The following is a 16,685-nucleotide window of genomic DNA, read 5'->3' as shown; positions in this document are numbered from 1 at the left end:
TGGGTTTTAATGTCCCTTCCAACCCAAACCATTCCAAGGTTCTGTGACAGGAAATGTTTTTGGAGACATCCCCTCATGTGGGGAGGGTAAATTCAGTTCTGTGCAGCCCCTTCCCTCTGCTCTGGAGCCTGGTGACTCCTGATTTCTGTGTGTGGCAGGAGGGCCAAGGCTCTGAATTCAGACAAACTCCTTCACTTCTTCTGAGTTACCATGCTGCAAAAATCTGTGATGAGGGAGCTTTTTATAAAAGGTTGTTTCAGTCTTAGATATTTTTGATTCTGTTGGAATAATTTCTTTTTTGGGCACAAACTGACCCAGAAAATAAGGCAAATTATTGGAGTTCTGCTGGATGGGTGTTCCTGCTCCTTCCCTGTGGAAACAGGGAATGCACTGAGGAGTTTGTGATTTGAAATAAGTCACAAAGTTGTATCTTTATCTTTATCTTGAGATAAAGAGACAAAGGAAAAGCTCACAAGGCTCTGCTGAAGAACCAAAAAAACCCAGAGTGCAGCAGTTCTGGACTTTGGGCAGAGAAACTTCACAATGCTGAATTCCACAACTTGGGAAATCCAAAAAGATGTTTCGACCTTCATTAGGGAATTCTTAAAGCTCCAATGCAGCAAAAGTGGGATTTGTGCTGTTTCTGGGGCAGGAAGGCAAAAGTTCTAAATCAGACCAAGATGCAGAACATAATTCCAGAAGGAGAAGCCACACTTGATGGATCAGATAAAGTGCAGAGGCTGCAACTGTCAGCACAGAAATAACTGAGAGTGGATTTGAGGTAAGAGAGACCAAGGAGAAGCAGCTATTAATAATGAGGAGACATCAAAAAAATCCCACAGCCACCCTGGGAGGGGGGAAACCTGAGAGCACAAATGCTGCTGGAAGGATTTGCAAAAATAGCAAAGGCATCTTTGCAGGGGATGCTTCCCAGTCCTGCCACTGCAGGAATGGAAGACAAAAAATGGAACACAAAATGCAACTTTCTAGGGCTGGAGATCCCCCCCCTTTAGCAAGTGAAGATTTCTGGAGCTGCCCAAGCCCACAGCACAGGAAAAAGCTGGGAGAAAACAGCTGAGCTGCTGTGTCAGGTGCTGGATTTGGTCCAGGGAGAGCAGGAGCACTTGGGCACATCAGTCAAGAGAGGAGCGTGGCAGGAAGAGATGGAGGGGATAAAGCTCAAAGAAAGTGAAGAGTTTAAGGGAGCCACAAAAAAAAATTTAAAAAATGAAATTAAATCCCTCCACCCTTCTCATGCAATTATGATTTTTAATAGGCAGCTTCCAGTCTTTGAGGCAGAATGAGGATGTGGAGAGGAAAAATGAGTGGAAAAGGAAACACTGGCTGGCCTGGGGGGTAACAGGGATTTTTCCATGAAGTGCAGCTGAAGGAAGAGTCTGGCTGAGAGTTCCCTCTTTTCTTCCCAGAGATAACAAAGAGTTAAATCTCTCTGCATGATTTGAGCCTCTCTGACTGATTTGCATTTATAGGAGAAACATTTGACAAAAAAACTCACTTTCCTCTCCCTTTCAGCATTAATATAAAAATCCAGGATGTCAGGGAGGTTTGCAGTCACTGGGGGAGTGCTCAGGACAGGCTGATGTGGCCCTTGGGGACAGGCTTGGGGTGATGCTGGTGGCACTGGGGGATCCTAAAAAATCACTGGGTGATTCCCACCTTGATATTCCATGTGAAAATCATGAACCAGTGGTAGCATGGACACTTCCAAGTACTCCAAATCTTAAGACATTTAGAGGAAAAACATCAATTTTCACGGATCAGAACAAGACCAAACATAAAAAATCCCCCTAGAAATGAAATGTTCCACATAAAATCTCCTTGTATTTCCTGCACTGAGAACCACCAGGACTTCTCCAAAGCAACAAAATTTTCTTTATTTTGTCGTTGTTGCTCCAAATAAACCGAATTTACCAGGAATTATTTCAGCCAGCTCTGCACAACCTCCTGGCCCTGGAATGAGGCTGGAATTGCTCAGAGGGAGCAGCTCTGAGCCCCCCTGCCCATGGAATCCAGGGATGTGTCATTCCCCAGGGCAGGAGGGTTTGGGGCCATCCCAGAGTGCTGAGTGCCACTCCCAGCTCTAATCTGGGAAAGGAATCCCTGCACAGCCCTGACTCTGACTCCACTCCTCAGCCTGAACACCAAATTTCCTGATTTGGTGTCACACCGACTTCAATCCCCAGAAGCAATAAATAAAAAAAAAACAAAAACCAAAACACACACATAAAAAAAAAACAAAAACAAAAACAAAAAAAATCCCCTCCAAAACCAAAAAACAAAGCAAAACAAAACAAAACAAAGCAAAAAAACAAAACAAAACAAAACAAAAAAACACCCACCCAAAATCCAAAAAAAGCCGAAAAACAAAAAAAAACCCCCTCCAAAACCAAAAAACAAAACAAAACAAAAAACCAAAAAAAACCCCAAAAAAACCAACCCCAAACCAAACTAAAAAAAAAAAATAAATTCACCCAAACACAATTCAAATACTGCTAAAAATGTCACTTTCTTGTTCTTCTTCCAGCACATTTTAGCACAACATTTAACAGCAACATCACTGTGTTAATGCAAATAATATTCCTGTGGTTTGGAGGGTGTGGGCTCATGATTTCTTTGTACAAAGGCAACTTTTCCCTGAGTTTTGTGCAGGATGATAATTTCCCATGGAAAGTTAGTGATTCTTTTTGCCATCTTTGTCTCTTTTCCAGGAGTTAATTTATGTGATGTAAAATTTACTGTGAAGGGATTAATAATCTATAAAATTGTATCTGAGTGCACTCAGTTCTTTAATACCAGCAGGGGACTGAATAATAGAAAATGCTGTTTCTCCTCAGAATAATAGAAAATATTGTTTGTTTCTCTTTTTTTTCCCCCACCAAAAAAATCTCAGAGCCTGATTTTCAGTTTTTAATATTTTATATGTATTAGACCTCAGGTGTGGAGCTTGGTTTGTGTTTTGATGATTGACAATCCCAGGACTGAGGGATTGGTTTGGTACATAGAATTTGCTCAAATTCTGAATAATTTTTCATTATTTTTTTATCAAGAATAGTTTGATTCTGATCATTCCATCTGAATATTCAGTGTGAGAGGCTGTGGTGCTGTGCAGGAGTTTGACCTCCACTCCTATGGAATCACATTTGGGTTGGAAAAGACCTTAAAGCTCCTCCAGTTCCAACTCCCTCCAGTTATTAATTTTTAAATATTATTTAATTATTTAATTCCAGGCTGTCAGCTCCAGGTTTCTCTCCAATCCACCTTTGCCTTGTCCAGAACTCCCCTGTAGTTCAGGTAAAGTTCAACCTCTGCCCTGGCAATTCTGATATTGAGCAAAATTCCAAATAATCCACAACTTTCAACATTTGGAAAAAGCTGAAAAGCAGCCAGAATTTTGGAGAAGAAAGAAGAGAAGAGAAGAGAAGAGAAGAGAAGAGAAGAGAAGAGAAGAGAAGAGAAGAGAAGAGAAGAGAAGAGAAGAGAAGAGAAGAAACAGCTGATGAAAAAGGCACTTTTTACTTTTTTTTAATTTTTTTTTATTTTTTTTACTTTTTTTTTTTTTTTTTTTTTTTTTTTTTTTTCCCTTTGGCTCTTTCCCATCCCTGCCCCTGGAAGGGCTCCTGGCTGAGGTGAAAATTGTCAAAAGTTTTCTTTTCTTCCTCCTGTTTCTCTTCTGCATTGGAGAGTAATTCTCCCTAAGGAATAAACATTTTAGTTTTATGTAGAGATTTCATTTTCCTCCTGGAAACTTCTACTTTTTTGGTGTCTGTTACAAAAACATTAATAATGGTGTTCACTGATATTGAAGCCTTATCTAATTTAGCACAAATTCTGAATTACTGCCTTTTTATATTCTTCAATTATCTCTGTCTCTCTTTGTAGCTGAGATTTGTCTGCTTAGGAAATTTATCTAAATTTGATTTGTTTGATTGCACAGAATCAGTTTGTGGCACTTCACTCAAAATTCCAACAGCTTCAATTCAGTTTATTCCACTCCAAATAATGATCAAATAAAGGTTTAAAATTCATTCTTTTGGGCTTTTCAGAGGTAAATTCTGAAGAATTTGAACAATGAGAAGCAGGGATTGGCCTTGGGATGTGGCCCAAAGGATGGGCAGGATTTGGTGTAGGACAAGGGATAGAATAAAAGGCTGAGTTCTCATTGGAAAAAATTATTTCTGGTAAATTGAAATTAATTTTTCCCCAATTATAAAGCACATTTAAAAAAATATTTCATCATTTGAAAGATGATTATAGTGTTACATGATAATCTGGTGGTGCAACATTTAAGGTATAAAGAGAAATAACCATTGATGAAATGTGAAAAAAGCTCCCTGAAACTGTGCAAAAGCAGCTTTCAAGAGAAGGCATTTTAAAGTAGATAAATTATTTTCCTAGAACACATTTCCATGTAATTTTTTTCTTTTATTGGTTCTTTAAAAACATTATTTTATGTGCTTTATAAATGGAATACTCTGACCTTTACCCACTGCCAGGTGTATGGAAATTATTGGAATTCTTGGAATTATTTGAATTAATTATTGGAATTATTTGAATTATTTCTGCCTCACATCTGCTCTTACCTGGCAGGACAGTGCTGGGGCAGCCACACCTTCCCTGCAAGGGTTGTGCTGATTCCTGTTTATTTACTAAGATGATTTGGGCAAATATTATTCTTTTCCTTTATCCCTAAACTTCTCTGTCAGTATTTCAAGGCAGATACAATTTCCTGAGTTTCTAACCTATTCCTGTTAATATTCAACTTCTGGGATTCAGGTAGAAATGGAGAAAAAATGTTATTATTATTTCTTACTCTTCTGGGGATGAGTTTGTCTTTTTTGTTGTCTTCCCTTCTTTCCTTTTCCCTTTTTTTTAACATATTTTCCTTTTTCCCTTTCCCCCTTCCTCCCCTTTACCCCTTATTACCTTTTCTTTTTCATTTTTTTATACTTTCCTCCTCCCTTCTTTCCTTTTTTCTTTTCCCCCATTTGCACTTCTCCTTTTCTCCCCTTTTCTCCTTTCCTTTTTTTTTCAATTTTTTCTCTTTTTTTCTTTTTTCCCCCCCATTTTCTCATTTATTTCCCTTTCCCACTCTCCCTCTTTTCTCATTTTTAAAAATTTCTTTTTACATTTTCCTCCTTTTTTCCCCCTTCCTTTACATTTCCCTTTCTTTTTCCTCTTTCCCTTTCCCCCCATTTTCCTTCTTTTCTCCTTTTTCCTCCTCCACTTTGATGATTTGTACCCTGCTGGGTAAAACCTGCCAGGCAAGGAAGGAGATGTGGTTTGAGCATCTGCAATTCCATATTTAAGATAATCTAAGATTAAAAAACTCTCTCTGAGTCAGTTCCAGCAGGAAGCTGAGCCTCCACTTCCTAAATCCCAAGTGGGTCCTTGACATTTTGGTCCAAACCCTTCCCAAAATTCCATTTTTTGGGATGAAACTGTACAGAATGTCAGATTGGGAATAGTTTAATTTTATCTGTGACTCATTGGAAGGGCAGAATTCTTCATTTCCAGAAATCTCCAGCAGTGTATTTTATGAAAATAACAAAAATTAAATGCCTATTCCATTTTGCAGTAGGAAAACTGATTTAATTTGATGCCTGAATTTGTTCTGTATCTGCAAAGTTGAGCAAAAATGTTTTTTTTTTTCAACTTATTTCAAGCAAGTCTCTAGATGAACAAAACATTTTTATATCATAGCAAAATGCATCATTAATTATTTTGGAAATGTGAGGGAGAAATAAAACCTGTGAATGGAAGATTCTGTTCTGATCTGTGAAGTGCTGGGATTTAATTTTTTTGGATTTTTTTCTCTGAGACAGTTCCCTGGACTGATCTTGTTATAATTATCAGTTCTAATCCACAGATTCCTCAGTAATTCATAATTAAAGACTTAAAATAAAGGACTTTTTTACAAAAATAAATATACTCTTGGAAGTTCATATTTTTATGGCTGTGCAGATTTTTGGCAAATCAGAGCTGACACAAAGAGAGAACAAACACTCCCTAAAAGAGAAAATGGAATTTGTAATTTAAATTTATGGAATAAGACCACAGTTTCCTGGGAAATTTCAGTGTCAGCTTTGGTGACAAAAGGAAATTGGATTCCTGAAGACACCAAATGATTTTTGTGAATTGAACATTTATTTTTTTCTTTTGAATCCAGGGAGTTTGGGAACCATGACATCTCTCCTGGAGTTACTTTCCTGCATTTCACAAGGAGAAAAAATTCATTTCTCCCTTGTTTATCCTCATCATGGAGATCTCATGGTGGTTGTTTGTCCAGCCAAGAATTTTAAGCAATAAATTTGGTCATGCTTTATTTAATATATTTATTAATATATTAATTATTAATTTATTAATAATATTAATCCTGTGGTGATGATTTGCCTGGCCAGCATTTTTAATCAATAATTTTGGTCGTGCTTTATTTAATATATTGATTAGCAGGAATTTTGTGCATATCAGAGAAATGACACATTAAGCTGTAAAAAATGGCTCAGCATGGCTGAGCTCCCAGCTCCTGGTTCCACTGTGTCCAGGAATTCTCTTGGCTTTGCTCTTGTTTTTATTCCTCCTTCCCAGAAATCTTTTTTATTTCCATCCAAGGCCAGGTTGGGCACTGGGAGCAGCCTGGGACAGAGGGAGGTGTCCCTGCCATGGCAGGGATGGAATTTGATGGATTTTAGGGTCCCTTCCAACCAATTCCAAGTGATTTTGGGGAGAGCTGGTCCATGCTCAGCATTCCTGATAAATTTTGCTCCTTTATCCCAAAAATGTTGTGAAAAGGGAACAACTTCCACCATTCAGAATTCCCTGGAATGACTCCAAAGTGTGGCAGTTTGGGGTCCCCATCCCAAACCTCACTGATATTCTCATGTTAGAGATTCTCATTGTCATAGCTCAACCTGCTTTTTAAAAATGCCATTTTTAATTTGATCAGAGTTACATTTTGGGAAGATTTGGGAAGATTAAAGAGCTGTTGTGGGGATGTGGTGATGGGGGAGGTGACTGTGAGGATTCATCCTGGGGAGCCAGGGACTCCCCTGAGCTGGAAAGAATCCAGAGGGCTCCAATCCAACACAGGGAGGAGAATTTGGTGGGATAACAGCTCTCCACCACTTTCACCAGAGTTTAAATTCTCCAGGAAAGTCAGTGCAAGTGATTGCCTGTAATAATTGGAGGGAAAACAGCTTCAGCTGTGAGTTTGGAGCTAATGCCTTTGATTAAAAAAAAGAAAAAAGGAAAAAAAAGTAGGGAAAGCTCTCCCCATTCCTATCCTCTGAAAAAAAAAAAAAAACCAAAACCAAAAAAAAAAAAAAAAAAAAAAAAAAAAAAAAATTAAATTAAAAAAAAAAAAAAAAATAAAAGCAGCTGATATTATCAGAAACTCTGAAGTTTTTACTCTGTGTGGATGACACGTGAGCTGTGTTTTGTGTTATGAATTTTCTTGGAATAAAAAGCAGATTTCACACTTGGGGTGCAATAGGAAGGTCTGAGTCCCTTTGGAATTTTGATTTTGGATGTGGTGCCTGTGGGCTCTCCATGGGGAACTCCTGGAGCATCAACAGGCAACAAATGGGGCAGTGGGTGGTAAAACAACTGCACCTTTGCACTGGGGTAACCACTGGGTTATGATTTCTGGAAATCCTGAGGATCTGATAAAACTGTGAGAATAAATCAGGAGGAAGAAGCTTGAGCTCAACCCACAGAATGAATAGTGAGTGTCTGACACCAGCTCTCCCCTGCAAAATGCCAAATCCTAGAAATTTAAAATCCACTCAGGACATGATTAACAAATAACAGCTTTCAGATCTTATCTGTAAGAATTATTTCCAGCTCAAAGCCCAGATTTATGTCTGCTCTCCACGTGCTTGTTTCCTGAGAGGTGTTTGGGAGCTGAGGAACAGGGGTGGAGGAGAAGCCAACTCCTCGTGTTTTAGGTTTGATTTATGGCCTAAAAAGTGCCTGAGTGAGGTAACCCAGTGCTAAGGAGGCTGATACTCTGAAAATAAAGGTATTTTGATGGGCAGGGAGCACCACACCAGTAAAAACTTTGTGTTTGACAGCCAGAAGCTCTGGTGGTGGCTGTAAAGGAATGGCCAATGTGCCCAGGGCACTGGAGACAAATTATCTCATTCACACATCAAAGAACTGGAGTAAGGGCTATAAATTCATCACTCCAAGTTCAAAACTACAAAAAGCAGGAGGCACAGATACCCAGGTTTTCTGGGAATAACACAGTGCATCCTCCCAGGGCTGTGCCCTGCTGGGAAAATCAAACAGCTCCAGCTGAGGAGATGGAAAACCTGGACATGATTCCAGCCTCAGCCTGAGAGCTGCCAATTAGCTGGGAATTAGCTGGATGGATGGGCTGGGCCCAGGGAAGGAGGGATTTGCCATTCTTCCATTAAAAACCCCAAAGATTTCATAGAACCCTGGAATTATAGAATAGGGTTTGAAGGGATTCCATTCTTCCATTAAAAACCCCAAAGATTTCATGGAACTCTAGAATTATAGAATTGTAGCATCATAGAATGGTTTGGGTTTGAAGGGATTCCATTCTTCCATTAAAAACCTCAAAGATTTCATAGAATCCTAGAATTATAGAATTGCAGCATCATAGAATGGATTGGGTTTGAAGGAATTCCATTCTTCCATTAAAAACCCCAAAGATTTCATAGAACCCTGGAATTATAGAATTGCAGCATCATAGAATGGATTGGGTTTGAAGGAATTCCATTCTTCCATTAAAAACCCCAAAGATTTCATAGAACCCTGGAATTATAGAATTGCAGCATCCTAGAATGGTTTGGGTTTGGAGGGATTCCATTCTTCCATTAAAAACCCCAAAGATTTCATTGAACTCTAGATTTATAATATTGCAGCATCCTAGAATGGTTTGGGTTTGAAGGAATTCCATTTTTCCATTAAAAAACCCAAAAGATTTCATAGAATCCTGGAATTATAGAATTGCAGCATCCTAGAATGGTTTTGGTTTGAAGATATTCCATTCTTCCATTAAAAAACTCCAAAGATTTCATAGAATCCTGGAATTATAGAATTGCAGCATCCTAGAATGGTTTGGGTTTGAAGGAATTCCATTCTTCCCTTAAAAACCCCAAAGATTTAATAGAACTCATGAATTACAGAATTGGGTTTGGAGGGATTTGCCATTCTTCCATTATAAACCCCAAAGATTTCATTGAACTCTAGATTTATTATATTGCAGCATCCTAGAATGGTTTGGGTTTGAAGGAATTCCATTCTTCCATTAAAAATCCCCAAAGATTTCATAGAACCCTGGAATTACAGAATTGGGCTTTAAGGGATCCCATTCTTCCATTTAAAAACCCCAAAGGTTTCATGGAACCCTGGAATTATAACCCAGAGTTGGAACCAAAAACTTGCAGTGAATTTCAAACCATCTGTTGATGCTTTTGGATTTTCCAGCACCTTGTCCCCCCTGGGTTTGTTGAATTTTTTGGGATGGCTCCTATGGCTTTGGTGTTTTAGGGCAAAGATGCAGACACCTAGCAGGACATCTGCATTTTGGGGTGACACTTTAAAATAATTTTGGTGGTTTATTTTTATCTCACTTCAGGTCAGTGAAGAAGGAATTGAGATCTCCAGGGGATTTCTGAGAGCTCACATTTACCTCTGGAAATCTTTTTCCTCCTAGAAATCACAAGATATTCCAAGAAAAAGCCATCAAAATATATTAGTGAATGAAACAGAGGTGTAAAGGGTCTGGATTAATTCTGTAGCTAATTACATTACGATGTTATTCACACCCCTTTAATGCCATTTGCCACAAATATTCCCACAGGGAATTGAGCTTTCCTCGAATATTGCCCAGGATGAAGAGCTGGGTTAAAAGGTTTCCTGTCAATGAAAACACCACTCAGGATATACGGCTTGAAAATCCATTGTTAATTAACAGCATTCAATTCTTAATTGTCTTCGTACCAATTCAGTTGAAATCATTGACACAAAATACATTGTTAAACTGCTTAATCAATCATTGTAGAAAAATAGAGGTGTTTGATAGGGACATTCTAGTACAAAGTTTACGTGAAGCTTCCCCAGTTGAAAGCTTTGGAGGCTTCTAAATATTTTTTTTTTTAAAGCTTATGTTACAAAAAATGAGATCTCATAAACTTTACAGTCCGTACTACATGGATACCAAAGACAAGAAAATACAGGGGGGGAGAGAGAGAGAGAGAGAAAAAGAGACAAAACACACACACCTTAAGCTGTAAGTGCCCTATTCACAAAAATAAAGCTTACATGCATGCCCCAGGGGCAGAAAGTCTATTTAAAAAAAAAAAAAAAAAGTTTCACCAGGGCCCTGAGCTGCTGTTGCAACCAACACGAATTTTCTCAACCTGCAGCAACGACTCCCAGAGTGGCCCAGTGACCTGTGAGAGCAAAAAGCAGATTTATCCTCGGAGGGAAAGCTTTGCTCTCAGCTCGTGCACCTTGGGCAGGACCAGGGGCGTGATGCCCTTGGCCCCAGAGCTTCCAGAGGGGCTGTGGAGCCACTGTTCCCAAAAAACCCTCAGCACCCTCGTGGGAGCAGTGGGGTGTGAAGGATGGGCTGCAGCTGATGCTGGGGCAGGAGGATGAGTTGGGAAGGGCTGTGGCCAAGTGTCCCAAAGTGTCCCCAACCTTGGCTGAGCTGCCAGAATCACCCACCCCGGGTGGAGGGACCAAATTCCTCCCCCTGCACCATTCCCTGCACGCTGGGAAAGCCTTTTAGGGGAAAATGGTCAATGCTGGAACCAAAAAAACTCTTCCCACCCAGCCTGAGCTGCCCTGTGTGCGACCCTTCCCTTCCCCATGAAGGTCCCATTCTCACTCAGCATGTTTCTGGTCAGGGAAGAAGGAATTGAGAGCTCCTTTTCCAACCCCAGATCAGCCACCCTCTCTGAAAATTACCAAGGGGCAGTTGTACCAGCAAGAACAAAACAAATAAAAAATAAAAAAAAAAGGAAAAGAGGTGTGAATTCAATGCCAAAGCTATATCACAGTGCAAATTTTCCACCTGCCCACCAAGTTTCTCCTGAGTTTTTTTTTTTTTTTTCTCTTTTATTTAAACATAATTTTTTCTGTACCAAAAAAAAAAAAAAAAAAAAAAAAAAAGGAGAAAAAAAAGCTTCAGATTCTCTTCAGTGTTTTCTTTCTTCCTGGAGTAGGCAGGCATGAAAATATAAAACCCAAATTTAAGGCTGCAGCTTGTCCTCCTTTGCTGGCAGAAATGCTGCTCGTGGTGGGGCTGAGCTCCCCCACTCCCATGGGGGTGATGTGAGTTCTCTCTGCCCCGTGGATGGAATATCCAGGGTTTTCCAGGGATTTACAGCCACCAGGGAGCAGCCTAAGGTGGAGGAGCTCCCCTGAGCGTGGCTGGCAGGATCCCTGTGTTGTGTTTTCCTGGCAACCCTGGTGGAAGGACACCCCAGGGATGCTGTGCCCCCTGCTCTCAGCACCAGCAAACTGCAAATTTCATGGATTCTGGCTCTTTCTCAGCTGAAGTAGCTGAAATCTACTGGCTGAGGTGCAACATTCATTATTCAATGGCTTGTGTGTGGTTTTTTTTTTTTTTTTTTTTGTGTGTGTAGCAAAGGACTGCTGAAATCCCACAGATTCCCTGGGTATTGCACATTAAGGAGAACACCTCCACATGCTCCTTGGATGAAGAGTAGACAGGAAATTCTGGTTAGCCATGAGTTTGCCACAGCCTCAATTTTTCAGTCGAACTGCCCCCCCCCAAAAAAGAGTAACCAGGAAGGGTTTGGCCTCATTTGTAAACATTTTCACAGTATGTCAGCAGTACAATTCTCTACCCTGCCCTCTCCCAGACTTATGGCTTTTTAGAGTGAGTGAAACGATCTGTTTGGCCAACAGTGAGGTACTCTAAATAGCTGCCAGTCTGGTACACTGAAGAAAATGTTATGCACTAGAAGAGTCAGAGAGGGGAAGAGAAAACAAATAAATTAAAATCAATTTTACACTGCAAATATTTGAAGGGAAATGCCTGCTGGACGGGGAGTTAGTTTTTGCATCCCAATATTTCTAGAGCTCTGTTTCTAAACCTACATTAATTACACAGCTGTGTACATTATTTAGAAGTTCTTTACTACAGTACTTTTGTACATGCGGCGTTTATTACTAAATGGAGAGAGAAATAGTTACATAAGGCATATGTACAGGGATTGCAGGTCCCTCTGCTCACCTTCCTCTGAAAGCTGCAAGGCCCACTGCACTGTCACCCAGTCTGTGAAACTGTCCTGAAATGCATCAAACCCTCAGTCAAAGCCCGTTCTGATGAGCATTAATTAGTCTTTGATTGAAATCCCTTGCGTTTCCTTTGCCATCAGGGGTGGTTTGTTGTGTTGTTGGTGGGGATAAACCTGGAGGTCTGCACTGCCATCAGTCACTGCCAGGGGCAGATTCCCCCATCCCTGATGGGTGCAGCAGCTTCAGCCCACGCCTTGGCTGAGTCTGGGAATCTCTTGGGTCGACGTTGGGATCTCACATCTAAAATGTTTATTTCCCGTGAGTTACCGATGGCAGGAAGAGAAAAAAGAAATTAAAGGCGTGTTGCAGAAAGGAGCAGGGAGCAGAGAGGGAGGAGATAAAGGAGGTGGCATGGCCTTTATTTCTCCTCTTGCTTCTACACTTTGGACTCATTCTCCAAGTTGGCCACGTCTCCGTTTCTTTCGTTTTGCTCCTCTTGGTTCTTCTCCTCCTCCTCCGCTTCCAGCTCGGCGTGCTGGTCCAGCTTGCTGGAAACAGACCATGTGAGGGGCAGTTCTGCTCGGCTGGCCATCTCTGCCAGCTCTTTGGCACTGTAGACGGGGGTGTTGGTCTCGTAGGTTTCGTGGAAGCTGTTGTAGTCCACCTCGTAGAAGCCGTCCTCCAGCGTGAGCACGGGCGTGAAGCGATAGCCCCAGAGGATCTCGCTGGTGATGTAGGAGCTGCGAGCCTGGCACGTCATCCCTGCAAGGACAGAGAGCAACACAGCTGGGATCAGCACCCTCTGCTTCCCCAGGCCTTGGGTCCACTCTTTTTGCTGCTGTAAGAAGGCTCGTGCCAGGACAGGGTGAGGTTGGACACCAGGAATCACAAACTGGCGCCCTTTCCTCTCGGGCTCGGTGTGTCAGCCAAGATTTTAATAATAATTTCTGTATTAGGCATTGCTTTCCTACTCACCAACTCACCTGCTGCTGGTCCCAGGTGCTGTGGGGCACTGTGCCATCCTCTGTCCCCTGTCACCGCGCCCAGGGTGACAGGGATTGTCACCAAAGCTTCCCAGCCTGACCCCACCATCCAAGGGCTCCCCTAAAGGTGGGAGTCACCTTTTAGCTGCCCTGACCTGAGAGTTGGGCTGGTGGGCAATGCAAAAATATCAATAAAACTCCTGAAGGGTGTTGGGATAGTGTCTGGGATAATTGGGATTAATTTCTTCATTACCTTCTTGTTACAGCTCTGCTTAACCTCACCCTACCGGCCAAAAAAAACCAAACAAAAACCAACCAACCAACCAACCAACAAACCAAAAAAACAAAAAAACAAAACAAAACAAAAAAAAAAAACCACAAAAAAACCCAAAACAAAAACCAAACCAAACCAAACCAAAAAAACAAAAAAACAAAAAAACAAATAAAAAAAAAACAAACCAAAAAAAAAAAAAAAAAAAAAAAAACCAAAAAAAAAAAAAACCTGTGCTTTTTTTGGCACAAAAAGAGGTGCTGATCCAAGGTCAGTTCACATTCCAGAGTGTCCTCTGGGTGAAGAAATCCCTGGGAACAGCAGGGAGCTGTGACTTGGAGCCTTCTCCAGCCCAGACCCACAGCTCAGGGAAGCACTGCAATCAAATATTGGTGCTCAGGAGTGGAAGGGAAAAATCCAGCTGCCCAGGAAATATGGGAAAACTGTATGGCCAGGCAAAAATATCAGGAGAAATTAATTTAAGAGCCAAAAATGATGCTAGCTTTGATTACTGCACATTATTAGCATTGTACTAATAGCTGAACAGTATATATGGAATATTTAATAAATACAATTGTTTAAGCCCTGGACAAGCCTGTCACACATCAGTTATCTATAAGGCAGTCATTAACAGCTAAAAATAACAAATCTAGACAGAACAAAAGGCAGAATGTAGAAATGCCCATTGTCTCTCTGTGCTGGTGGCATCATGGAAAGTCACATGGAGGGTCCTGTGAAGAGCCAGCATTGGGAGTTTATTGTCCCAAAAATTGTTCAAGGCTGTGATTCCTGTTCCAAGTAATTCTGCCCTCATTCTTTGAAGCCTTCTCTCCCAAGGTCTCATTTCTTCCTTCTGATGGCTGCAAAGTCATTTAGCAGCTGTCACCCCACTGTGACACTGCTCCAGCATTTCCCTGCCCTTCCTGCAGCACCTTGGACCCTGGTGGTTTCCAGAGGAAAATGTGAGAAAGCTGCTGCTCTGGATCAGGGACATCACCTCAGTTCTTTCTTTTGGCCAAATATTGAAACCCTCATTTGTCTCTTTGTTCTTCCAGGAGAAGTTTGCATTTCAGCTCAGATGGAAATACACAAGGAAATACAAAAATCTTCCCCTTTTCCTGCTCTTTCACAGGTGGGAAGGGTGGGAGGAACCAAGCCCTGTGACAAAATTATTTTGAGCTTTAAAGGATTTTTTTTTTGAGGGAGAGGAATGGAGGCTCAGGTGGGACAGCAGCAGGAATTTCCCCATGGAAAGGGTGCTCAGGGAGGTGCTGCAATCACCACACCTGGAAATACCCAAAATCTGTGTGGATGTGGGACAATGTTTGGTGCTGGGCATTGGGGTGGTGCTGGTTGGTGGTTGGGCTCCATGATCTGAAAGTTCATTTCTGCTCCCAATCCCTTTACTGCTGAACTCCTGCTTGGAAGTGAGTGGGAAATCTGGAATTTTCATGCCAAGGAAAGTAAGTACTCAGAGATCCTGCTGGCTTTGCTTAGGAAAAAATTGTTCTGCCTGGTGGGAAAAAGGAGGGACAATTTTCTGCAGAAATCAAGAAGATTAATTGGACTGTGTGAAAGTTACAGCTCATTAAAAACAGACCCTCCTCTGAAAAGTTGTCTCCATTTTTAATTTTTAATTGCTCCCATTCAGCAATGATTTAATTCCTGTTCCTTTTCCACAGCTGGATGAAATACTTTCAGTGCTAGAATGGAAGTTGGGATTTTTCAAGCCAGTGAAAACTGAATTATGGGGATTTCAATTGTAGGCAGCCAAGCTACCTTGGCTTTTTGCTGTTTTATTATTGTTAATTATTATTAAAAATGTTTATTGTTTTGCTCTTCAATGGAACCAGAAAAGGTCTTTACTTCCACATGAAGCACTTAATTGAAGATTTCATGGTAGCTTAGACAATGAAATGTTGTGTCAGGCACTTGTACCATGCAGTGTTTCCCTTTGGATGAGAGCCATCAAAAAGAAAATGCTCTCCAAAAAATCAGGGGGAAAAGGTTGCTCAGAACCAAGGTACAAACCCATGTCTGGGCTGAAATACAGAGATTTTCCAGCCCTGATTTTCCACACAGTGACAGCCTCATCCAGCTTTTGTTCTACTCAAGACAGTTTTTTTTTTTTTTACAGCATCACCTTTTCTTTTCAAATTTAATTTCTGGGATAAATAAACAGCTCTCACTGAAATGAGCAGCCAAGAATGATGGCAGGACCAGGACAAACTTCTAATTTATGTTATAGTTTTACAAACTGTGAGTTTTACACTATTTCAAGTTAACAACCTCAAAATGGAGTGGTATTTTTTTAATTTTTAAAGGATAAACTGTTTAATAAAAAAATTATATTTAAATTATTTTTATTTTAAAATTTAATAACTAATTACTTGCAGTTTACAATGCAGACTTTTTATTTAATTATAAAATATTGCTTAGACATATGAAGAAGAAGGTGAAAAAGAAGGACAAACTTTTGTTTTAAAACTTTCATTTTGTTATATATATATAATTATATTTTAAAATTTAAAATTTTGAGTTTTCCACTGTGTGATATTGCACATTTTTATTTAAACTACAAACTTAAGTTTTTCGTTTCATTATTTAATTTTGGAAGCTTTTTCCATGGCCATAAGTTAAATGCAGTGGTTTTTGAGGGGTTAGTGCTTGTTAGCACAGAAAATTTAAAATTCTTAGTGACTACATGATGCTTCTGAGGAATTCCTTTCATTCTCTCTGTGTGAGATGTCACTGCAGAGGTTTTGATCTAATTTGTCAAAAGGTTCATGAGAACCTGTTAAAACCAAAATGAAAAGTGGAGGAAGTTGTCCAGCCCCTGAGATAATTGCTGCAGGCTGTGATGGAGCTGTGGCCATCAGGAACAGCAGAGGCTGAGCTTGGCTTTAGGGCTGAGCTTTGCACCTTTGGCCAGGGGGAGGAGATGGGAGAATTCTTCACCTCTGTGACCAAAGATGGGTTTGGGTTGGAAGAGACATCAAAGATCTTCCAATTCCAACCCCTGCCATGGGTGGGGAGTCTTCTCTCAGATCAGGGTGTTCCAAATCCCAGTGTCCAACCTGGAACTGGATCCACGGGCAGCCACAGCAAATCTGGGAATTCCATCCCAGCCCCTCCCAGGGAACAATTCCTAATTCCCAATATCCCATCAA

General features: G+C 40.6%; 1 protein-coding gene across 1 annotated transcript in view; it reads right to left on the bottom strand.

The window, feature by feature from the left end:
• Nucleotides 1–11,632: 11,632 nt before the first annotated feature.
• The window catches only part of KCNJ6 (potassium inwardly rectifying channel subfamily J member 6), a 151,937-nt gene continuing 146,884 nt past the window's right edge, over nt 11,633–16,685 (bottom strand). The window contains exon 4 of the mRNA XM_056510794.1: nt 11,633–13,023. Within this exon, the coding sequence (XP_056366769.1) occupies nt 12,698–13,023 (326 nt within the window). The 3' untranslated portion in view covers nt 11,633–12,697. The remainder of the gene's footprint in view (nt 13,024–16,685) is intronic.

The sequence above is a fragment of the Oenanthe melanoleuca genome, chromosome 1 (assembly GCF_029582105.1).
Source record: "Oenanthe melanoleuca isolate GR-GAL-2019-014 chromosome 1, OMel1.0, whole genome shotgun sequence".
NCBI classification, from domain to species: Eukaryota; Metazoa; Chordata; class Aves; order Passeriformes; family Muscicapidae; genus Oenanthe; species Oenanthe melanoleuca.
The sequence above is the reverse complement of the archived record's forward strand: the minus strand, read 5'-3'. Positions and strand labels throughout refer to the sequence as shown.